The sequence below is a fragment of the Diuraphis noxia genome, unplaced genomic scaffold (assembly GCF_037042655.1).
Source record: "Diuraphis noxia isolate RWA-SAM2 unplaced genomic scaffold, SU_Dnox_SAM2 contig0003, whole genome shotgun sequence".
Classification (NCBI taxonomy): domain Eukaryota; kingdom Metazoa; phylum Arthropoda; class Insecta; order Hemiptera; family Aphididae; genus Diuraphis; species Diuraphis noxia.
In genome coordinates, this window is record NW_028301713.1 from 69,723,764 (window position 1) to 69,747,855 (window position 24,092).

At 29.3% G+C, this 24,092-nt stretch overlaps 3 protein-coding genes across 5 annotated transcripts; 1 reads left to right on the forward strand and 2 right to left on the reverse strand.

Moving 5' to 3' along the window:
• Positions 1 to 754: 754 nt before the first annotated feature.
• Positions 755 to 7,307, reverse strand: scaf6 (SR-related CTD associated factor 6). Of its 2 annotated transcripts, none has more exons than XM_089223883.1 (16): positions 6,923 to 7,307; positions 6,660 to 6,830; positions 6,112 to 6,338; positions 5,818 to 6,053; positions 5,662 to 5,736; positions 5,478 to 5,589; positions 5,182 to 5,397; positions 4,722 to 4,797; positions 3,106 to 3,351; positions 2,886 to 3,043; positions 2,649 to 2,782; positions 2,409 to 2,582; positions 2,175 to 2,342; positions 1,970 to 2,108; positions 1,695 to 1,831; positions 755 to 1,016 (listed from the first exon to the last, which is right to left on the reverse strand). In XM_089223883.1, the coding sequence occupies exons 1-16, from the start codon at positions 6,945 to 6,947 to the stop codon at positions 1,013 to 1,015; spliced, it is 2,298 nt and encodes a 765-aa protein (XP_089080009.1). In that variant the 5' UTR covers positions 6,948 to 7,307; the 3' UTR covers positions 755 to 1,012. The 2 variants fall into 2 exon arrangements, with proteins under 2 accessions (XP_089080009.1, XP_015365057.1); XM_015509571.2 differs by having other exon boundaries at positions 1,691 to 1,831.
• Positions 7,308 to 7,497: 190 nt separating this feature from the next.
• On the forward strand, positions 7,498 to 8,754 carry LOC107162603 (eukaryotic translation initiation factor 3 subunit G-like). Its single transcript, XM_015509572.2, has 3 exons — positions 7,498 to 7,671; positions 7,726 to 8,225; positions 8,293 to 8,754. The coding sequence occupies exons 2-3, from the start codon at positions 7,726 to 7,728 to the stop codon at positions 8,630 to 8,632; spliced, it is 840 nt and encodes a 279-aa protein (XP_015365058.1). The 5' UTR covers positions 7,498 to 7,671; the 3' UTR covers positions 8,633 to 8,754.
• A 1,114-nt stretch (positions 8,755 to 9,868) lies between these two features.
• Skp2 (S-phase kinase-associated protein 2) lies at positions 9,869 to 15,303 on the reverse strand. 2 transcript variants are annotated; one of them, XM_089223884.1, is made up of 9 exons: positions 14,994 to 15,303; positions 14,812 to 14,929; positions 12,576 to 12,648; positions 12,275 to 12,498; positions 12,120 to 12,210; positions 11,872 to 12,049; positions 10,859 to 10,986; positions 10,592 to 10,757; positions 9,869 to 10,526 (listed from the first exon to the last, which is right to left on the reverse strand). In XM_089223884.1, exons 1-9 carry the CDS (start codon positions 15,032 to 15,034, stop codon positions 10,313 to 10,315), a joined length of 1,233 nt encoding a protein of 410 aa, XP_089080010.1. In that variant the 5' UTR covers positions 15,035 to 15,303; the 3' UTR covers positions 9,869 to 10,312. The 2 variants fall into 2 exon arrangements, with proteins under 2 accessions (XP_089080010.1, XP_089080011.1); XM_089223885.1 differs by having other exon boundaries at positions 14,815 to 14,929; positions 14,994 to 15,302.
• Between the last annotated feature and the right edge of the window lie 8,789 nt (positions 15,304 to 24,092).

Sequence of the window (24,092 nt, forward strand, 5' to 3'; positions counted from 1 at the left end):
GGCTTGCTATAAAAATGAACTATCATAAAAAAAAACCCATATACAAACACAAATAATGTTCTTACCATCAAATGTAATAGATCGATTCACTCTAATTTTTAAACTAACAGAGCTAAATGTGATTTGCTGAGCATAAATTCTCTATGTCATGCACTTTTCTTTTTTTTTTCCCCCTGGTTAGAACCGACCGCAGAGGAGGATCTGTTTGCACAATACTACTCCTCTGCTGCCATCGTTTATTGATGAATGTTATACACTTGTAAGACGGAGATAAAAAATGGTTGTGTAGCTTCCTCTCAATACAATTTATAGTTATAAGTTGATTACAATCAATATAATTAAATATTAAAAAGTTTTAATTTTATGTAATCCAATTTTGATTTTAACAATGTAGGTACACTAAAACAAGAATGAAACAACACATTTCCATATCAAAAGTTTATTACATTTTGTATAAAACTTGTAAAACATAACTTTACAGAAAACATTATTTGAAGTTACTCAACTTAAATGACAAAAATAAAATAAATATTTATATTATTTAAAATTGACCGATAATGTACAAATGTTATTGAACAATAAATATTGTACATTTATAGTCCATGTATTTGTCACCATAATTTTTCTAAAAAGTTTGTGTAATTTACCTAAATTTTATAAAACAATTATTGTGGTTTAATCCAGTAGGTATATGTTAAACGTATACTGCACACTTTTGTGAGTATTTTGAACAATAACAACATTTAACGTAATATCATTTTTTTTTATATATATATTTATTGATTTTGTTATAAATAAAATAAGACATAATACATAAAAATATTCACAAAGTAGTAGATAATTTCTGAATGTTGTTCTTTACGGTGTTTTTCCATCCGTATGCTAAAATGTTATTACTAAAAAATATATATGTATTCACAATATAGTGAATTTTAGCCACACCTCTACAGACATAGAGGCGTTCTACCAAATAACATTTACCATATAACAAATAATATAAACTGGACATTGTTCACCTGAAACAATAGACTAGCATGAGATGATTAAGACAAATTTCAAACAAACATAGAAAAAAATATTTATACTAAATAGACAAATACAATTAAGGTCAAGATTTCAGTCATATGTCCATGACTCCAAAAATGTATAATAATAAAAATTATTAAAAACAATAACTTTTTGTATTTTAGTGGACTTGGGTTAACCTAACATACTAAAATAGATTTTAAATATATCATAATTTGAATCACATAATTATACATATGTATCCTACAGGACAATGTTAGTAATAAATTGTAATAAATTTATGAATAATAAAAAACAATTATATGATTAACTTTTAATATTTATTAAAACTTTTTAAAACCACTAAATATTATATTATTATATAAGTTGGTTGGTTAAAAATGAATTTTTTTTTTTATCTTATGGACATTGATGATTCATTAAAAATATGAAAACCAAAAAGTAGATTAATATTAATTAGTATGCTATACAATGCATACACATAAACAGAAATGTGATGTTTATATTTTTTAGGGCAATTAATAAAACAAGACAAGTATTCAATATTGTTAACTATTTTTTCAGTCAAGTTATTAAATATTTCCAAAAACCCTGTAAACATTGATGTCCATCTATAATCAATGATATTATATATATTTATGTATCAAATTGATAAACTCTATACCTACGCATTGCCTTCCATTCGTTCTTCTGCCCTTGTACGCATCCTATGTATGAACGCCTTGCCTTTGTTCTTTCTGAAGTTCTCGTATGGATCATTCAAACTGATTCCCACACCCTTATATTGATCAGTCCTATCTCGTACCTAATTCATAATGATGACCAACACAAAGCCATAGATCAATATAATTTCATACAATTTCAAGTATCGATTTATCAATAACAATATAAAATATTATATTATATTTACTATAGGATATTTTTCAATCATCTTTTTACTTACGTCACCACTGCTAATTGGTGTGTCAATACCTTGCTCCTTTGAACCCAATCCAGCACCACCCCAACCCATTTTTTTCAGAAGCTGATGACCTTTATTTGACTCATCCAAGCGTTCTTGTGCAGTTTTACCAAAACTAGCTCTAAAATTATTTAAATATTTTACTATTATGATTAAAAAATAAAACAATTTAAGCAATATTACTTACCCTCCAAATGAAGGTGGTGTAGGACTACGTTGAGAAGATGGTGGAGAAGGGGATGGAGATCTAGACGGAGAACGTCTTCGACGACTGCGGTTAGGTGTTGGTGGTGGACTGTTTTTTTTGTTTATAATTCTTCGGGTCGGACTACGTGGTTTTGGGCTTCGACTACGACTAAAACAATAAAAACAAATGACACAATAATTTATCGTTTTTATTTTTTAGTTTAATTTATCTAACCTCCTGTAACGCTTTTTACGAACTGGTGATTTATCTTTCAGTGAAGGCATAATAATTGGAGATGGCGACTTTGATTTTTCTCTGATATTAGCAGCAATATCATCTTCTTTTTGTTTTTTAGCAGAATGTTTAGCTTTGTAGTATTCATACAAACCAAGTTTTTCCCAACCATCACTTATACAAAAATCATTAAATATTTAAAATTTTAATTAAAATAAACTTTTCAAGACAAATATTTACCTATCACGTGGAGCAAAATGCCCAGGAGGCATGTAAAAGGCTTTGACTGCATCTAACAGACGATCTGTTGGAGGAGCAGGTGGTGGTAATCTAATTGTATCTGGATCTAAAGGTTTATAATTGCTATCTTCCAACTGAATGAAATACCATAATTGTAAAAGTATAACAAAATTTAATACACACACATAAAATATAACATAATATAATATACAGTATATTTATGAATTCTAAACAAACTTTAACTAATGGCACCATAAGGCCAGCTGGAAGCTCATAGTATGGCAGTGAAGGAAGCAAATCATCCGGTGTAACATCTGGCTGAAGTGGTGGTAAAGAGAAGTTGTTTTGAATAAAATTTGGAGGTGGCCGGCTCAGATCAGGTAATTCCATAGAAGCTAGTCAATAATATTTTTACATCAATATACAGTGATATAAATTATTTTTCTTATAAACTTACGTGGAGGTTGTAAGTGTATATTGGGTGGAGGTTGGTTGAATGGTGGTGGAGGTCTGTTATATAAAGAGGGAGGTTGTTGCAAACAATTTTGCATTGGCTGTCCATAGTGATCCTCTTGTTGATATCCGTTATCTGTTTGGTGTGGATAATTTTGTTGATCAGCTTGCATATACCCAGACATATTATTCTGGTATGAAGGAGGAGATGGCAAACGACCTTCATTAAAATGCTGTCGATTTGTGTCGTCTAAACAAAAAAACAAAAGAGAAATGGTTCTAAAGGGAAATATTACAAAATTAAGAGAATATGTACACAAGGTTTCCATTACAATGATTATATAAAATATTTGTCTATATATTATATATAAATATATTTACTACTTTTATAAGGATTTATAAAACAGAGTATTAAATAAATCTCAATAAGATCAAAACCTATAGGACTTAGTGTATTAGATAAAAAAGAAAGCATATTACATGTCTGATCACAAATAAGCATGATATTGAATTATTTTATTAGAATTATGTAGTAGTGTGTTACAATAAATAAATACCATTTTATGAAGAAGAATCTAGATAATTATATCTAGTTATTAAGATACATTAAACTTTATTAAATGACAAAAACATATCAATAGTTATAGCCTGATAAATATGAAACAAAAATAATTTTACCAGAATAAATCAAAAATGAATAATCAATAGATCTATTTTAATAAATAAACAATTCAAATATTTCATGTATAGCTTAAGCAGAAAAATCAATTCATTATACCAATTTATGAAAAACGTTGATATCAATTAAAAAATGAGAATTGAACTATTCATACGTTATTCTTTAAAAAAATAAAGTATATTTAATAAAATTGTCATATCTTAAATATAACAAACAATTAGCAAATTTAGCTCAAAAAAATATAATAAATAAAATTATGAGAAAAAAAATACTAAGCTTAACACCAAAAATACAAAACCAGATGTGTTACCACAAAAATAGGTAAAAACAATTAATGAGAAATAAACTTAGATGCAAAAAACTAATAAATCAAACTCATATACACATTAAATAATAATATGTATTATGTATATTTGTTTAACCTTTAATAACAGTGCATTCCATATCTAACATGTTCTAAATAATTTAAACTATTAAATATTAATAATAAGTAGCATTGAGAGAAATAATAAAAAGTGAATAGTATTTGTAATATAACAAATTTTTTTTTTTTTTTTTTATTTGCATTTGTATTTGAATTTAGATGATTTCTGAAAACAAGTATAAAATTAAAAAATAGCTACAAAAAATAAAAAATAAAATATTCTTTGTTGTCACATTCATAAATACTAAAACAAATGTATGAACTGCTTATATTTTTTTTTAACTTTTTTATGCTTTAAATCTATATTTATCTATTATCTACAGTAATCTATGTATATTAAAAATATGATCTTAATTAACTTAAGGATAAATGAAGGATTTAGTATTGAGTTTTAAAATAAATATTTATTTTTGAAACCTTGTGTTTGAACATAAACTTTTATGATAAATAATATTTGAACTTTTATTTTGCATAAAATGTGTAAAATGTCCATTCTTTAATTCAGATGTGCGCTTACCTTGAGCTGGAGGAATTGAAAGAGGAGTTACCCTTTGTTTTTGTTGTTCTAGCGAACGTTTTTGGTTTTCTATACTCTAAAATAATCGAATTCCCAATAAAAAATGACTTATGAAAGAAAGGTTGAATATAATATTATACAAATAATTAATATAAAAATACAAGTAAATATAAATATATACATACAAAAACTATTTTTGTATAGGCATTGAAAAATTTAATTTAATATGGTCATGTTGAACTATTTAAGGATAAACAAAATAAAATTCTCATATGTCCAATGAATAGTTTTAACAAAAGCTAAAACGCAATTTTTAAATGTTCCGATGGTTTAATAAAAACTAAGAATTGGTATGTAACTTAATTATACCTACATCAGTTACTTTGTAAGCACTTATGTTTAAAGTGATCCCAATGTAAATTTTCATAAGATATTCTCATTTTAATAATTATTGTATTACCTGAATTTGATTGTTGCAATGTGCTAGAAATGATTGATGTTGGCTACGGTAATTTTGTAATGTGCTGTTCATGATCATGTTGAGTTGATTAACAGCATCTCTATACTTTTCTAATAGGTCGCTCTTATATTCTGCCATTGATCTATCAGGATTTTTCAATCGCTCCATTATAGTTTCAGGAAAATAATGATTTTTTGTTTCCCACAAAGATAGTAGCTATTGATTATAAACAAAGTTTAAACATTATTTAACATTATCAAAGTACGATAATATGTATTAATTTACTAAGTTAGTACCTTTCTCAGTTTAGATTTTTGGTCTTCATTAGCCCTCATCATTGCTGAGCAAAACATTGGTACAATAATCAATTCAAGTGATGTTTTCAATATCTTTTCTGACTTACGAATACTAAAGAGAACAGTGAAAAAAAACAAAACATAAGTATTTATTATATATCATGATAACAATTTATTATCTTACCAATGATGAACTGCGTCGTTAACTAAATATATTAAATGCAACTGTTTTGAAAATTCTGCATTTGGATCCATTACTCTGTACCAAAGAACAGTATTCATAATGTATAAATATATTATTTATAATAGGTTAATAATGATTTATTGGTTTGTCACTCACTCCATAAGTAAATATTGGGTGATCACATCAACTTTTCGTTCACTGGCTGTTTGTTTCATAATCCATGATTTACCATTAGCTATTGCATCTTTAGTACATCCTTTAATAATTGGCTCAAGCACAGTTGACAACTCAACAAGTGATAAATCATTAGCTGCGGCTTCAGAATTAATATATTCTCGCTGTTCGGATAGTATTTTATCTTCAGTAGCCACTTGTTGCTGCTGGGCCAATATCTATTAAAATTAATTTTTACTGAAAAATGTTTCAAGAATTTTTTATTTTATTTCTTACCATTAATTGAGAGTTAAAATTTTTCTCTGCCTGGGCAATTTGTTGCTGTAGATTTGCTTGTTGGGCATTCAAGGATTCCATGGTAACTATTGACGGCTGACAATCATTTGATTGGTTTAAATTTAACCATTGCGCTGCTGCTGCTGCCATGTTTAATTGCTGTGTACTCACAGAATTATTTGCAACTGCAGCTTGGGCTATTTCTCTTACACTGTTTTGATTTAATACTAAATAATTTCAGAAAAAAAAATTAGTTTTAATCTTTAAGGCACAAATGATAATTTTAAATCGATGAATAGTTTAACCAAACCACCTTTGTCATTAATAATAGAAATAAAATCCACAAAGATGACACCTAAATAATGAATTATAAGCTAAAACATAAAAGCTAACGAAGTGTAAATAATCGTCATTTAAAAGTGTCTTTGTTTGTATTTAGCTATCGACTTTTAAAATTCAAAAAGAAAAACAAATATATTGCACAAACTGCTTGTGTCAATAGTGCCTACAACAAGTAGTTTGTGGGGGAGTCTTCTAACACTACTCACTCGATTGTTCTGTGGAGACTTTACGCAGATAGTAATCAAAGTAACGGCCACCAAACAGAAATTCAAATTTTGGGTTGTCTTTCTGTTTGGTCTTGGTCATCTGTTCGAAGTCAGGGCCATTGCGTGCGACAAATACGGCCAACTTGTCGATGATCGTGCGCAATTCGTGGTCTACGAGAAGAATTATTACAAAAATAACAAAACAACACCAAATTAAACTGTATCACCCCGATTCAGTTTAACACAGTTTGACATGATTTTACCTTCCGGAGGTTGAGGTATGTCCATTATTAATTAACTGGCCGAAAATCAACACGCTAATAGTGGTAAGTTTACAAGAATCAACAGAATAAGACACGGCGGTTTCGCATCGTCGATTGCGTGGTTCATGTGCGAGTGCCTCCTTCGTCGCAGTCGACTGTGAGAATTCCCGTCCGTAGCTCAATTCACCCTCTTCACCGCTCGGAAGTCGGAACTCCAGTCCAGGCAGTCCAGCGTATCTTTTCCAAAGTCCAAGCTGGCAGACACAGACACAGACACTATGCACTATGCTCTGCACTCTAGTCAGTCTAGTCCGGGACGCGGTTTGTTTACAAAGTTAATATTCATGGGATTGGAAAAAAGGTTCCCCCTACCATCTATACGGATTTACCGTTCAAGAACATAAATTGTCAGCCTGCCGCCGGACTGTCGGGAATCGAGATAAATTTTACAGATCACAGCGTAGCCAACCAATGGTTATCGGTTATTGCCTCATTGGTCTTGGTTGTCAGTGTTAGTAACCAAGGCGCGTCGCGCGTCCCATCCACGATTCACGAGGCGCGTTGGTGATAACAGGTCGACGCAATGTTTACATTACATTTTTCTGTTTCTTTTAATTTTCTTCTTTGGTCGAGCTAGTCGAGCTACTTTCGACTTCCCTTCCGTCTTTCATCGCCGGGAGAATTAAGCTCAGCCACACAGTCTGCGATAGGCATCAATTCTCCTTCCCACTTCTGAACGTCCAAGAACGGTAATTATCGCAAACTGTTTTCCGCCGTACTCTGATTGTCGCATTTTGTTTTAGATGAAAGACCTGATCAAAGGAAGTTGGGCCGATGAAGTCGAAGACCACTTAGAAAAAACGACGCTGCCGCAGTCAAAGACCGAACAAATAGGTAACAACCGGATTATAACAGAATACCGGTGGAACAAAGATGACAAGAAGGAAAAGGTAGTGCGTACCTACAAAATCGAAAAACGTCTGGTATCTAAAACGATAGCGGAACGGAAGACGTGGCCCAAGTTCGGTGACTCGCGCAACGACAAGCCAGGGCCAAATATCGCAACGACCATACCTTCTGAAGAAATACAAATGCAGTTCTTGTCTAGCAAGGATGGAGACAAAGCAGAGGAGAACCCATTAGACAAGCTCAAAAATATAAACATGAACATCAAGTGTCGTACTTGTGGCGGTGAACATTGGTCTTTCTCATGTCATCTTAAGGGCACCGGATTAATTGTCGAGGACAAAAAATTAGTGCAAGAGAAGATATCCGAACCAGAAAAGAACACAGGAACCAACAGGTTAGATGCTTTAGATATGTCCATTGTAATTTCTGTCATTTATCTTGAAATTCATATTGTTGTTTAGGCCTTACATCCCACCTTCGGCACGAGAAGGAGCTACTAATACCGCTGGAAAACGAGATCCATACTCCCGTGGCTATGACGAGGTACCAGCTATTCGTATTGAAAATCTTTCAGAGAGCACGTCAGAAGCAGATTTGAGTGAATTAGTCAATAAGTTTGGGCAGATTGCTAGAATATTCTTGGCTTCTAATAAGGTTACAGGCGCATGTAAAGGCTATGCGTTTGTAAATTTCAAATCTAAAATAGATGCTGAACGAGCCATCAAGGGCTTACATGGTTATGGATATGATCATTTAATATTGAATGTTGGTTGGTCAACAAATAACTATAAAGCTGCATAAAATTTGAATACATGTATTTGATGGATTTTCTAAATGTTTAATTGTTATATCATAATAATAATTGTAAATTATTTTGTTATAATATTGTTGAACCACAAATTACAAACTTTCATGAAAAATTATTATTTGTCTGCCAATTTACAACCAAATTTATGATGGCAATCACATTTCTTGTGTTTGATAGTTTAAATTATATTATTTTCAGCATTTATTAAATAACAAACAGCAAATCTCTTTTCTGATATTTTACTTCCAAACACTGATAAATAAGGTATGAGGAGGAACAGCTGTGAATACAGAATTTTAGCTATAAAGATAAGTAAATAAAATAAATGAATGATTATTAAATAGAAGCTGCTTTTTAACACCATAAACCATTTTTAGATTTATTGATTTTGATAAGCATGGCTAAATAACTTATTTAGCTATGATAGTAAGAACAGTATTTTAAATAATTAACAACAAAATCACTAAAAAATGTATTCTTCGTCAAATATTAATTTTTTTCAATTTTGAATTTAAAATATCTAAAAAATAACTTTATATTTATGTATTTATTTTTAAATAGATGAGAATTTTCAATTTTGGCATCTATAGTTCAAACTAAATTTGTTTCCACTATTTACAACTGACTTCTTTCAGAAATTACCTTCAATGTTAAAAATCAAAACACTTTTCCACTACTTTGCATGTACAGACAAAAAAAAACTCATGATTGTAAAATTAATACATATATCACTGTTTAAAATCTTAATTTAAATAGTTGGTCAGATACAAACTAAGAATAAATAATAATACATATAATTATGTGGGTTGTTTTATTTGCAGCTAATTGTTTAAACTGAAAAATTAAGAGTGGGATTGTAAGAGGTTCATTAATGTACGATGTTATGGTAAATTTATATCCTTTATTATTTTTTATTCGCAGAGAATCTTTAAAGCTCTTAAAAACATATACAACAGTCAAACGATAATTGAAGTAAAAAATAAATCTGAGAACCCAATCTTGATGTGTAATAGTCAAATTTACACTGTAATGGATAAATGTATTAAAATTATATTAAAATTGAACTTATATCTGTATGAACTAAATACATAGTTTAATAACTTAAATACACATAAATATTTAAATATTGCCCATGAACATAACTGATTTTAATCTTCTATTTACATTAATGGAATCATAAATATACTTAAACAAGAATAAAAACAAATCAAAGAAAATACATTTTAAAATTTTCCATTTGGCATTAAAAAATATATTAATATACTAAAATCATAAATAATGCAGTTAATTTATTATGCTTTAGAATACAATAAATCCATTTAACATAGTATATTAAATTTGTTTGATTTTGAATAACATTCTAATAAATTAAATGCTTTAATGATAAAATCTTTTTATCAACTTAAATATTTTTTTTACAAACTTAATCAGTCAAGATGAATATTTTCTGCGCTCTAAATATTCAAATTAAAAATTAGAACATGTACATTTTTACCAAAATTATGCGATAATAGCAATAGATTAACATAATTAAAAACAAATAAATATAAGTTATTTTTTCAAAGTTATTGAAATAAAAAAAAAATATATAATTTTAATAATTCATAGAGCTCTAGTCTACTTAAATCACAGTAAATTGGCAAGGGAACATTAGTTATATCTAGGATATAATATTAACAGTCTATTAAAGCAGGAATTTCCCAAATGGTGTGTTTATTCTGAGCTAGCTTTGGACGACCAATACCAGAAAACACGCTTTTATTTAAATTCAAATTCAAATCTGGGTTTTTACCACCTTCTAATATTCGCCTGGGCGGTAAACCAATCAAATTCAACTCTATCAAACTCATAGTAGAATTTCTTCTTCTTCTGGAAATCTCTGTTAGACTGAAACATAATTTAAATTATTATAAAAATTAACATATTTTTAAATAATTTCAATAATTTCTCACTTTAGAAGTCTAGGGGAATCAATATTGTAACAACGATTCATGGATAAAACTTTTAATTCATGATTTTTTTCCAAGATTTTGTCCAAACTACTAGCAGTAATAGCAAGACTATCACTAATATCCAATTCAATTAGTTTCGTACAACGGCTACTCAACCTTGACAAATCTAGAATTTTTTCAATATAAATCAAAAAAAATTCATATAAACTTAAAAAAAAAAAAAAATGATCAGTGTGAAAACATTTTAACTGTCTAGTAGCAACATACCAAAGTCTGCTAACTGTTTCAAAAATCCACTAATATTAAGGCGCTTTATAGTTGGTATCATATTGGCCATTAGATAATGTAAATTGTCATCTTCCATTTTAGCCCAAGACACATTTAATTCTTCCAAACTAAAATATAAGTAATCAAAAATTACAATGAACCGGGCAAGAAAAAAATGTAGTAGAAAGGTACAATTTGTTTTAATATTTTAAGAAAATAATATTATTCTTATATTAATCAAAATTCTACTGAATTAGGCTAAATACAATGAAATTTAACCCAATAGCACACATACTAGATTTTTGAATACCAACTATTACTACAAATTACAGAATATTTGTTTTTGAGCATTATTGCACTCTTCATGGTAATTGGCAACTTTAGCTACCATGACTACTATGGTTAATATTTAAAGGGGGTTAGTCTAGTCTGGTATTGAATAAAAATAAATATTATGTTTTTTATCATTAGTAATTACTATCAAATCTATAGAACATTTTATTTTACTTCCATTAAGTTGAGTTACATCCACTCCAAACATCATAGATAATAAGGGGAGGGATAGGACGTTTAGAACAGTGGTAATCAAGACCTGGATCATAAATAAGAATATAGGAATTCTGAATGCTACTTGGCTTATAACACCCTGATCCAGTACGCTTTTGCAACCAACCGACATAAATTGTAATAAAACTACTAAGGTTAAGTTAAATACTACTTAAATTATTTTAAAATGTAATAGATATAAATTCCTTATCTATTTATATATTATCTACCTATGATAAGCATCTATAACAATAGTTAACAATTAAACAAGTGATTTTTTGGCTCAACTGAAGCTGTTTTCAGGTGTCTTCAGGTAAGCTTAGAAGCCTTTAATTGTTTAAAGGCTTCTAAACAACTAAACAGTATAAATATGAGATCAGACAAAATGTAGAATAAATTAACATTTTAATAAATAATTTGTTTTTTTTTATGATTGAACCTAGCCATAAAACTTAAAATATATTTACTTTTGAAGCGAGATTATGTGTTCCAAACCATTGCGGTCAAGACCAACAGTTGAAGCTAAATTAAGTACTTTTAAATTGGTGTTGCGTCCAATGTACTGACAGCATAAAGAATCTACAGAACAATTTTCCAAACTCAATTTTATCAGATTAAAACATTGCCTTAATAATGAACGTAAACCTTAAAAAAATAAAAATATCTATATAGGTATATTTAATTTCAGTAATTTGTCATAAATATAAATACTTACTATTGTGATGCATAAATACAGAACTTAAATCTAAGTATTTTAACTCAGGAAATTGTGTTTTATATAAACACTGGTTTGTAATAGCATAGAACTGAAATACAGTTGAAAGACATTAGTAATTATAATAAAAGTAAAAAAATAGGTTATTTACTCACATTTGAATGAGAAGCAGAAAAATATTTGATATTACGAGAAAGAAGATTATCCAAAGTCGAAATGCTCATACGACGAGAAGGGATGTTTAAATGTTGCCATAAAGATTTATCATATGCAATACGTCGCCATTGATGGCATACAAGTGAACATTTTATTAATGTGCGCTTATCCATCATTTTAAATATATTTAATACTATTTCTTCTGGTAATGTATCAAAATCATCTGTTAAAAAATATTACACGATTCAATAACAAACATATTATTATATAGGAAAATATTTATTTTAAACTTTAACTTACTATTATTTATTGGACATTTTTTTTGCTTCCGTTTATATACATAAGTATTCAAGCCATAACCCATAGGCCATATCTAAATGGGACAAAATATAATATACAAAATAAACCTAATATAATATGTATAACCATTTATAAGCTTTTTAAAATATTAAACAAAAAACTTAAGTCTTTTAAACTAAGTTACAAAATTCAGTTTTAAGATCAATAATATCAAAAATGCGCACCTATCATCCTTAATGAACACATTTTACATGTTGTACCATGCATTTACTAACTAGGCATCACCATCAATCAACGTATCACCTGGGCTCCACATCTACGTAAAACAAGCTCTTAGCCCTAAATGTTCGTTTTTGCCTTATCCGTCCTCTCCTTACTTCCCAATTCCCATCATATCAAATTATCCACTAAATTATTTATCTTTCCTCTTCTAATATCTCCTAACATTGTTGTTTAACATTTTTCCTCATTTTTTTTTTTAACTGTAAAAGTGCCTTGGAACAGTGGTGGATTACCCATTAGGCTTGAAATTAATGGCTACTTGTTTCTTGTTATAATGCATTATTACACAATACGCATGAGAAATTTGCAGCCGCTAAATAAGAATAAGGCAAAATTAACATCGATTTAATATAAACTGATCGATGTTGGTGATTCCGCAAGTAAATATAAATAAAATTATTGGCGAAAATGTTTGAATGTTCTACGTTTTACGAAATTATTGATTGCAACTTGTAAGATTTATATTATGTAATACAATATTTGAAATAAAGTGTAAATTAATTATTATTCAACCATAGTACCTCTGAACCATTTCTCACTCACGAGATGGCTATATCACTATTCATGTCAGCATATTCAAATTACGATTTTTGGAAAGTATTAAAAAGGGGGGGTGGTAGAGTGTGCCTATGGGCACCGAGAAGGTTAATCCGCCACTGCACTGGAAGGTATCTTTAATCTGTCCTTCACACCATAATTATCAAATTCATCAATTTCAGTTATTGTTCAAAATTTATATAACAGATTATAGAAATAAAAATCAAGTAATAGAAAAAAAAAGATCAATAATACATTTAGAATTAAAACATTACACTCTTTATATTATAATGTATCTCAATTTTAACCTATTACCTACTTAGTTTTCAAAAATATAAATTTCATAAAGTAAAATGTTATTATTTACTATTTTAGAAAAAAACAATATATCACGAGATTATAAATTCCTTTGAGGACCAAATAGGTTTAAAAACACTTAAAAGAGTAAATGCTAATGAATAATTTTAGAAAATTAAATATGAAATATGAACCCATGAAAATTTCAGTAAAGTAGGTAATTCTTCATGAATGAACAACATAATCAAAACAGTTGATCTGCTTTCTTTATAATTTTGATTTTTGATCAATAGTCATAGGAAAAAATAGACTGGTAATTTTAATAAATTGCATAACTATACTTTAATCATTGAATTTCAACGAGTGGATTTGGGTAATTATTAAAATGAATAACATTACTTTTGAAAAAGAGAATATTATCACCACAGACATCATTGCACGATCAAACAACCTGAACATTATCTCAGTTTATACAAAATAAGTTTATATTTTGATTTCTTGGATTAAAATTAAACTACAGTATCCTTATCACGTTGACTGCCATGCAGCCACCGGCGGCCTCAGGAATATTTATCATGGGTACGCCAAAGACAATTTTCAGTGTCATTATAAATTTGTATTTGTATATATACTATTGAATTTGAAAAAAAATTAAGAATACAAAAAAAAATGTTAAAATTATGTTTATTACACCAAAAAAATTGCAACTATTCCCACTATGCCACAGCATATTTTCAAGATCATTATTGTAGCGCCATGGAAAAGTTAATAATATAAATCCAAATTTATTTACGGCAGGGTATTTATTTCGTATGGCCTCCTACGAATGATATAGTGCGGCAGCCGGCGGTCTAAAAATTATCAATACCTAATTATTATTATACGGACGCCGGCGGCCGTATGGCAGTCAACGTGTTATACACTCAACGTTTATACCTAGTTGGACATATTTGAAAAATATATATCTTGATTATGATACCTAAAACTGTTTTAAAACTTGATCTCTTGAATACCATAACCATCATATTTTAACATCATTATATAATCATAATATATTGAACCCGGACAACAATTAAATTCTTACACATTGACAAAAAAAAAATACATAATTAATACAAACTACCTTGGTATCAGGATACAAGTAACGACTGCGTTTGGAAACCCGAGTGTTCTCCAAACTATAAACACCTAAATCTTTACAGTCCTCAAAATAGGCTGTTGAATTTGCACTATCAATCCTGTGACAATTAATACAATTACTAAATGACTATACTTGCACACAAATATTCATCAGATACTTACAAATCGTTTTTCTTTAGGGTCGATTCATGTAAGTCTTCCATCCCTGAAAAGGATAGGAATGTCGTTAACAGATCGCTTTCAGAAAGCAGCGGAATCAACTTTTGGTTTTCTGCTTCGTCGTAATAAAATCGTATTCAGAACCTCAACGACACAGGTACATTATGCCAACGCGGCAACGCAACAAGCAGATTCCATAATTCACTACTCAGTACTCAATAGTCACTACCCGGCAATCCACCATTTCCACTATTTAAGTAATTATTATGATTTAGCCCGCTAATAAGTAATCACTATTGACCGCTAAACAATAAAAAGGCGGTTTACTAAAATATCTACCCAAGTACCTAACCTATAAGAATGTATATAATTATAGTCATGGAAAAAGAGACTATAACTAGGAATGTAGTTGACAAAAAGTTGGTATCATGATTCATGACTAGAGGAAAGTAGGCAAGTTAAGGTTAAATTTCAAAGTTACTTTTCTTTTTAAATTTATAAAAGTTTCTACTTTTTAAACTTTTAGATTCTGAGCGGAGCGATGAATGTATTGATTTTACCATGATGTGTGTTTTTTTTTTTTTTTTTTGAGTCTGTCATCACGTTTTGGGGCAGTAAAAATGCTTCGATTTTTGACTTCAGTACCTCGTTCGATCAGAAAGTGAATCTAGTTGGTACTTTGGGGGGGTCAAAAGTGAAAAATTCTTAATACTTTTCTAAATAATTGAGAAAAACAAACTAAAAATTAAGGGAAAAACGGGAAATTTTACGCACACTCATTTTTCGACAAAATCGATTTTGGTTTTTGATGTACCTAACTTTAAAACAAATGACCATAGATACATGAAATTTTCACCTAATGTTTATATAAGTATATTCTATCCACCATGCAATTTTCAAAAAATTTCGACTTAAGTTGAACTATTCATAGGCATTTCAAATTTTCGATCATTGTTAGTTTTTTTTAAATTAATATCGATAAAAATGTATTTGTTTGGCAGAAAAGCTTGAAAATTTAATACAAGGCTCTTAACATATTTTTACAATAGCAGTTGCAAAATAAAAGGAATACATAGTCACAATTTTTTTTTAAGCATTCAAAGTTTGAGTTTTGACAACATATTATGTAAAAATCACGAAAATACAGAAATTATTTTAAGCTAGAAATTCATAATAAATTTTCTTTTTATATCTAAGATTTGAAAATTTAATACAAGGCTCATAATATATTTTTACAATAAAAATTGAAAAATAAAAGAAATGCGTAGTCACAATTTTTTTTTACAAGCATTCAAAGTTTGAATTTTGACAACATATGTAAAAATCACGAAAATTCGCAAATTATTTCAAACTAGAAATTCATAAAGATTTTTCTTTTTAAATCTAAGATTTGAAAATTTTTAATAATCTATAATATATCCTAGACAGATAAACCGTCTTCGCTCAGAATCGTTTTTTTTATACAATGATATAATATCATTGGATTCAAATTTAATTCCATCCATTACAGTAACCCACTTGTAACCTACTGTACATCAGAGCGACATACACGACTTCATAGGCGCACATAGGGGGGTGCTTGGGGGTGCTTAGCACTCCCAGGTTTAAAATTAGCACCGCATAAACTATTTAAAATATTTATTACATAGTCATATCTTTTGAAATATTATTATATAAATCTGTTTATGTATATTAGGATATTTTGAAAATATCAACAGTTAGTTTATCAGCAGAAATGATGGTTTTTGAATAGTCTACCAGCCAGCTTTATATATGAAGGCATGAAAAATCAATGTTATAAAAGTTCGTTTCCAAATGTCTGTAAGCTATTGGGAATAACAATTCCAATTTCTTCGTCAACGTGTGAACGCTCCTTCTCAGCTATGCGTAGATAGAAAAACTGGTTACGCACCAATATGGGCCAAGAAAGATAGAAAGATTTACCAAGCTATCTACGCTTAGCATTGAGAGAGATCTTACCAATAAAATAGATGGGGAAATTATAATGCAAACATTTGCAATATCAAACAGAAAATTAAATTTTGTCTAACATTAATAATTAATGATTACATGTTATTATAACTTTTAATATAATTACAAAATATTTATTTTTATTTTTAATAAAATTTATAATTATTGCAATGCAATTATTATAGTATTAGGGTGGTGTAGTGGGGGGCTTCGCTCCCCACGGGTCTGTGTACTATAAATTATTTCAGCACTCCCTAAATTCACACCCTATGTGCGCCTATGCACGACTTACCCGCTTTTTTTATTTTGGCGTTTTTTAAGAATTTACAATCTATACACTATAATATTATAGATACCTGATACAATAAGTAAATATGATGATGCTATAGGAATAATATAAAATACAATATGCTTTGAATGACTTGAAGAGAAACTCGCAGTCGAGTCACCTTTAACTGTGATTTAAGATAAATTTATAAATAATATCAAGGGCGCCCGCAGAGGGGGGCCTAAGCGGCCATTGCCCCTACTGGACATAGTTTAAAACTATTGATATTAGCAATTTGCTAATTTAATACCACGCATATTAAAGACATTGTTAAAAAGCAAAAAAAAAAAAATTATTGAAGACGTTATTTAATCATTTTGTATGCAACCAAGACGCATATAACTTTTATTTGATAATTAATATAAATATATAATTAATTTGTAACATCTACATTAACATGCATTCAAAAAATATTAATATTGTATTGTAAACCTACACATATAAGGGACTGATTATGGGATGACATAATGTTGTTTTTTTTCTATTTAGGTTACCTATGCTATTTTAGAATGAAGACACTAGAAATATATTAAAATTTAAAATAATCTTTTTGATTTGGTTTTAGAATTTTAATCTCTCCCCGGGTGGGATTTTATCTTGCGGGCGTGCTTGAATAATATGGTATATTTTATAAATTAAGAAGGTATCTGCTCCACTTGCGCTTGAGGCGTCTTGTAGGGTTATCAGGAAGAGTCTTAGAGGCCAGTTGAAAGATGAGGTGGTTATGGTTCATGAGTTTTACATGATGGAACCAGCTTTTGTAGAAGGCTGTGTCGTGGAATATTTTGATTTGGAGGTCATCGTGGAGTAGTTTGTTCGTTACGTATAGTACGAGTAGGTACCATGGAGCTTTGACAATGATACGCAGACAAATTAATTGAAATGCTTAAGCATTGATCATATGAGTATTCGATATTTTGGCTGAGCCCCATCAAAGTACGATGCCGTATGTCCATATATAAGGGTCGGTGGAGGCATTTATAATTTGTATATAAGTATTTTGTTTTGAAGGTTGTTAGATCTTAGTAATGGTCTAAGTATATAGGTGAACTCTACTATTTAATTTTTTCGTTTGTCCTTCAGATGAGGACCCCATGTTAGCTTTCAATCAAGTATAAAACTGAGATAGTTGACTTGCCTGCAAAACGCCATCACTGTCGCCACTGATATAGTGATATGTATATAAATTATAAGTATTAAAATACATACAATTGTTAGAATTATGTACACGTAATATAAGTATAATTGATTAATTAAAAAGACGCTAGATACACGCAATGGCATAGTCAAATAAGGAAGGTTAAGGTTTTAATTTTTCTCTAATAAATATACTACCTACTTATAATATGGATACGAAAAATGTAAAAATTTGAACTTAATTTATACTTAAACCCTCCCTCTCATTTCATAATCCTTCAGACTACACCGATATTTGCTATCTCCGCGGGTTTTCTACGATCATTTAGTTTATAAGTGAGTATAATGAGCATTTATCATTTAAGCTATATGTTTCATGTGATAGACGTATAAAACTTGCAAATAATTTAATTAGGTACCTATTGTAAAAAAAAAACACGTACCAACACTAAACACAATAAATATTTTTAATTTTTTACCATCAAGTTTCATAATAAGGTTGATTCAACCTAATTTTTAAACTAACGAGTTTTAACGTGATCTGGTAAACGTAAATTTACTATGTTACGCGCGTGTAAGACGAAGACAACAATGAACAAAATGTCTGTGTATTATAGATATACCTTCATATATTATTTCAAAAATAAGAATTGTTATTATTATAGTTCGTAATTGCGAAATAGGTATATGTCATGGACTAAATGTTTATATAGAGATGCATAGGATTAAAAAAAATGCATATATAATATAAAATACATTTACATAGATTAATACCAACAGATGGGCTATAAGAATGCTAAGATGGCTATAAGCAAATTAATATTATTTATGCGCAAAAATAACAAAGTTACAAATGACACGAACTAAAGTTATGTTCTTAGATAAGTTAAATAGTTTCTGAATAAAAACACGTACCATATAATATTTACTTACGTCAAAGCAATAGGCTTATTTATGGTTACAGCACAACTATTAATTATTATTTATGATGTATGTAGACAATTTATTGGCAATGTAGTCAAATATTAAGGGACTTATGCATTAAATAAAGTATTTAACAAAAAAAATATGGTGTTTTAACTTGTATTGGTTATTTAAAATCTATAAAATAATACATAGTGCGTAATAACTGTCAACTACTAACAAAATATATAAGTATTGTGTTTAATTAGATTTCAAATATAGCAAGAAATTACCAATCAACATGCAGCGCCGCATATATATCTAAAAAATTGGTTTAATATATGAATATAAAAATTGAAATCTTTTATACTAAAAATTAAAATCTAACTGTTTTGAGGTTTTATGCACACTTGATTTTTATATTATTATTATTGTAACAATTCACAGATTACTGACTCTTCATTTGTGTCGAACTCGGGGAATTTGCTCTGGTTATCGGACATATACAGTGTTGTAATTTTGAGTCAGTTCTGTGGTGGGATATAAGTTTATGATATCGTCCTAATGTGGGTCTCTATGCCCCCCATATCCCCTTGGCCATTAAATGCCATAGATCATAGTATTTTATTGATTTTTTATTATAAATTAAATGAAGTAAATCAGTAAATGATATGATAATAGTTTTTAAAGTTACATCACAGATTATATAAAATATAATATATAATATAATATAATATATAATATATATTATATAATATAATATATAATATATATTATATAATATAATATATAACATATATAATATAATATATAATCTGTGGTTACATTTTAAGTATGATCCTTACAATTTTCTTGTCGTATAATATTATAATTATTGATGAAGTATCGTTATAGTTTAAAACTATTTAAATAAAACAAATAAATTCTTATTTTAAAAACAAGTGTTTGCGGACGTTTAATTATGGCTTTTTTAAAAAAAAAAGGCTGGGGGAGGATATAACTCCAATACTCCATATCCCTCCACTCATAATTACGCAACTGGGACACAATAATATTAAATTTAGTATCAAAAAATAGAATTTCATCTTTGTTTGTTCAATGATAATATTTAATTTTTAACTTATATGTCATTTATTATTTCCAGAAAACTTAAATTAATTTAAACAATATAATGATTATAAAACTTATTTATTTTACAAATGTTTATTTATTAGGTAAATTAAAAAAACGGATGATAATTAAACCATTTATATTTCTCAACGTACCTATATTTGGTGTCTTAGTTAATTTTAAACTTAGATAAGTCGATAGAATGTCTGCAGCTTAACACCCATTGCAACAAATATGTATCATATATTAAAACAGTAAGAAAAAGCACAAAGACTAATTTAGAACATAGCTTAGATTATTTAAGAATTATGATAAAGTTTTTACTGAATACATTATCATAAGACGTAATACCTAAAACAAAAAAAAAAACTAAGTAAACTACACCATCATGAAGTAATTTTGACTTAGCACTAGAAGAATATTTTATTTTAGTGATTAAGACCAGAATAGTTAAATCAAACCTATTCCAGGTGTTAGACTTGAAATAATAAGACTTAAAAATAATATAGAAACATATTTTTTATTAGATAACGGTGCAACGATTTCTGTTATTAATATCCCAACAAAAACACTTCGTTGACTCCGTGTAAAAAATTGCTAAGTAAAAAAACACTAGTCATCTATAAGACTTCAGCATTATAAATATGTGATATCATAAATAAATGCTAAGTAAATTAAATTTTAAATTAATTGATTCTATCTCAATCATTTATTTACTTGGCTAGAATTTAGGTATTTTCTTTATAAATTAATAACTAAGACTTTTTTATAAAACAAATTTAGTATCATTTGTCATGGAAATTTTTTAAATAGTCCAGTTATGAATAGACATGTTTATTCGTCGAAATATATAAATTCTAGCCAAGTAAATAAATGATTGAGATAGAATCAATTAATTTAAAATTTAATTTACTTAGCATTTATTTATGATATCACATATTTATAATGCTGAAGTCTTATAGATGACTAGTGTTTTTTTACTTAGCAATTTTTTACACGGAGTCGACGAAGTGTTTTTGTTGGGATATCAGTAGTTTTTTTATAACATATTTTTATGTACTGGCATGTAATATGTAATTTTTTATGTTTTTATTAATTTATTTTATTATTATGTTTGTTTATTTAATATACTCTAATTTTTTTTTAAAATCATATTCAATTTTTTTTCCATTATTATAATATGTACATTTTTACCCCCTCGAGGCCATCGTTCAAAATGTATTGCAGTGTAATTACATCGTAGCCATTTATCTATTATCTTTATTAAACATTCATCCATACACATTGTATTTGTCGTTTTATTTTTCTCAATAATTTCTCCTTTTTCGTAACTTCTGTTTATATGTTTTAGAAACCATTTTAGAAATAAAGAATCACAAATTATAATATAAATAAATAATATAGTAGTATAGCTGGTAGTATGGCCTACTACAATTACAACAAATAAAATGAGATGACAAATAAAACGTAGTTTTTCTACCGGCGCGGCGGCGGCTATACGCATCTACATCGAACGTCGCCAAAAATATGAATGTCATGACAAAATAATTTTAATTAAAATTTTTATTTTTTCATGATGAATGTCGATAACAGAAATTACGAATATGATAAGCAAAGACACGGGCAACGGCGGGAACCGCAAGTCCGCAAGTCGCAACCGCTGCCCAGTGTACGACCGCGACGAAAATGTATACGGAATAGAGGGGGTAATACGGTCTCGTGCGCTGCTGCGTGAAACGTAATAACTATATAAAAACGGTCAAGCACAATATCTTTTTGCTTCAAAAATACTTGATTTTTTTGCTAATATATTCGTTATTATTCAACCAATTTTTTCGAAAATGACAAAGGTATAATCTACAAATCATGCCCGATCTATTGATACCACAAACAGACCAATCCGTTCATTCATTAGGTCTGTAGCCCTGGCTAAAGAAAACGGGCAAATTTACACACATTCAATGGGCAAACTCTGGCTCGTGTAATATACTACGGTAGTGACCACTTCGCTTTTTTTTACTTAGCTTCGCGCCACTACCGTCGCGCTGGATTAGTAAACAAGCGTATGAAGCAATTAAATCAACTAATTCCTTAGTTGAAATAAAAAATAGTTCATTCATCTAATGGCTGTTTTAAAAGCCATTAGTGAATGGAATTTAAAAGTTTGATTATTCCAACACAATTTACAATGGTTAAGTAAACCGTTTAATCGTTACAAATGGGGCTGCCGCACAAATAACCCTCGCGGAAATATCATTAACGTCTTAGCGCAATCACGAAACTATAAAATACATGCTCCGCGCTCACCAACATACTGGCCCACATCCCCAAGAAAAAACCCAGACATTCTTGACATATTTTTAACCAGAATACCAAACAATCTTCATAGCATAGTTACCAACCTAGACGACCTTTGCTCTGATCACTCATCGGTTCTCCTTACAATCGACTCTATGCCTCCAAATAAACCAAACAAACCTACACTAACCCAAGGCACTATGGACTGGATAACCTTCAGATCTTCACTTGAGAACAAAATAAACCTGAACATAAGTCTAAAATCCCCCAATGATATTGACGAAGCAGTGAACTTTCTCACAAAATCCATTCAAGAAACGGCATGATCTTGCTCATCCCCTCCTACCTCCAAAAACACCACCAAAAACCTCCCTCTCTTTACTAGATCTTTAATAGTAGAAAAACGAAAAGCCCGAGCAACTTGGCAGAGAACAAGATAACCATCCGACAAACGTATATTCAATAATCTCACAAATAAACTCAAAAGACACCTTGCCCAAATTAGGTCTGAAAACTTCGCAAAACATCTAATATCTCTTTCCTCAAGTGACAATTCACTTTGGGAAACTACCAGGAAAATACTCCGTAGTCAACCTCCAGTTCTACCTTTAAGAAAAGCAGATGGAACGTGGGCAATAAACGACATTGAAAAATCGAATATATTCCGTCACCATCTGGACTCTACATTTAAACCACACGCCGATACTCTCTCCACTAGTCAAATTCACAAAGTAAATCACTTTTTACTCTGTCCATTACCAATGGATCTACCTCCCAAACACATACGACCAAGTGAAGTAAAATATACCATAGACAAATCTGCTCGAAAAAAACCCCAGGCTTTGACCTAATAACTGCTGAAGTAGCTTCTCAATTACCTAAAAAAGTTATACTATTATTAACTCATATATACAACTCTATGATAAGAATAACTTATTTCCCCACTTTATGGAAATTCTCGATAATAGTGATGATACCAAAGCCAAATAAACCTCCTGATATCCCTAGTTCTTACAGACCTATTAGACTACTCCCACACTTCTCAAAAATTTTCGAAAAACTTATCCTAAAACGTATTATCCCAGTTATCGAATCAAATACTCCAAACAACCAGTTTGGCTTCCATACCAATCACAGCACTATACATCAAGTCCACCGCTTAGTAGATAAAATTTCATACTCTCTGGAAAAAAAACAAATATGTACTGCTGCATTTCTAGACATGGCTCAGGCCTTTGATAAAGTGTGGCACCAAGGCCTCCTTTTCAAACTGAAATCTATCTTCCCCCCTTACTACTACCTATTATTCAAGTCATACCTTGAAGACAGACACTTTGCTGTGCGCTCTGGTTCAG

What these genes read in the sequence shown, in the direction of transcription:
- scaf6 (XM_089223883.1), bottom strand. Translation starts at nt 6,947, where the DNA reads ATGGACATACCTCAACCTCCGGAAG. An exon ending in TATACACTTACAACCTCCAC is followed by an intron (nt 3,044 to 3,105) that starts GTAAGTTTATAA and finishes ATTATTGACTAG; the next exon opens with CTTCTATGGAATTACCTGAT. An exon ending in ACACCACCTTCATTTGGAGG is followed by an intron (nt 2,109 to 2,174) that starts GTAAGTAATATT and finishes AAATAATTTTAG; the next exon opens with AGCTAGTTTTGGTAAAACTG.
- LOC107162603 (XM_015509572.2), top strand. Translation starts at nt 7,726, where the DNA reads ATGAAAGACCTGATCAAAGGAAGTTGGGCCGATGAAGTCGAAGACCAC. An exon ending in AAGAACACAGGAACCAACAG is followed by an intron (nt 8,226 to 8,292) that starts GTTAGATGCTTT and finishes ATTGTTGTTTAG; the next exon opens with GCCTTACATCCCACCTTCGG.
- Skp2 (XM_089223884.1), bottom strand. Translation starts at nt 15,034, where the DNA reads ATGGAAGACTTACATGAATCGACCCTAAAGAAAAACGATTT. An exon ending in ACCCTAAAGAAAAACGATTT is followed by an intron (nt 14,930 to 14,993) that starts GTAAGTATCTGA and finishes TAATTGTCACAG; the next exon opens with GATTGATAGTGCAAATTCAA. An exon ending in AAAATGTCCAATAAATAATA is followed by an intron (nt 12,499 to 12,575) that starts GTAAGTTAAAGT and finishes ATTTTTTAACAG; the next exon opens with ATGATTTTGATACATTACCA.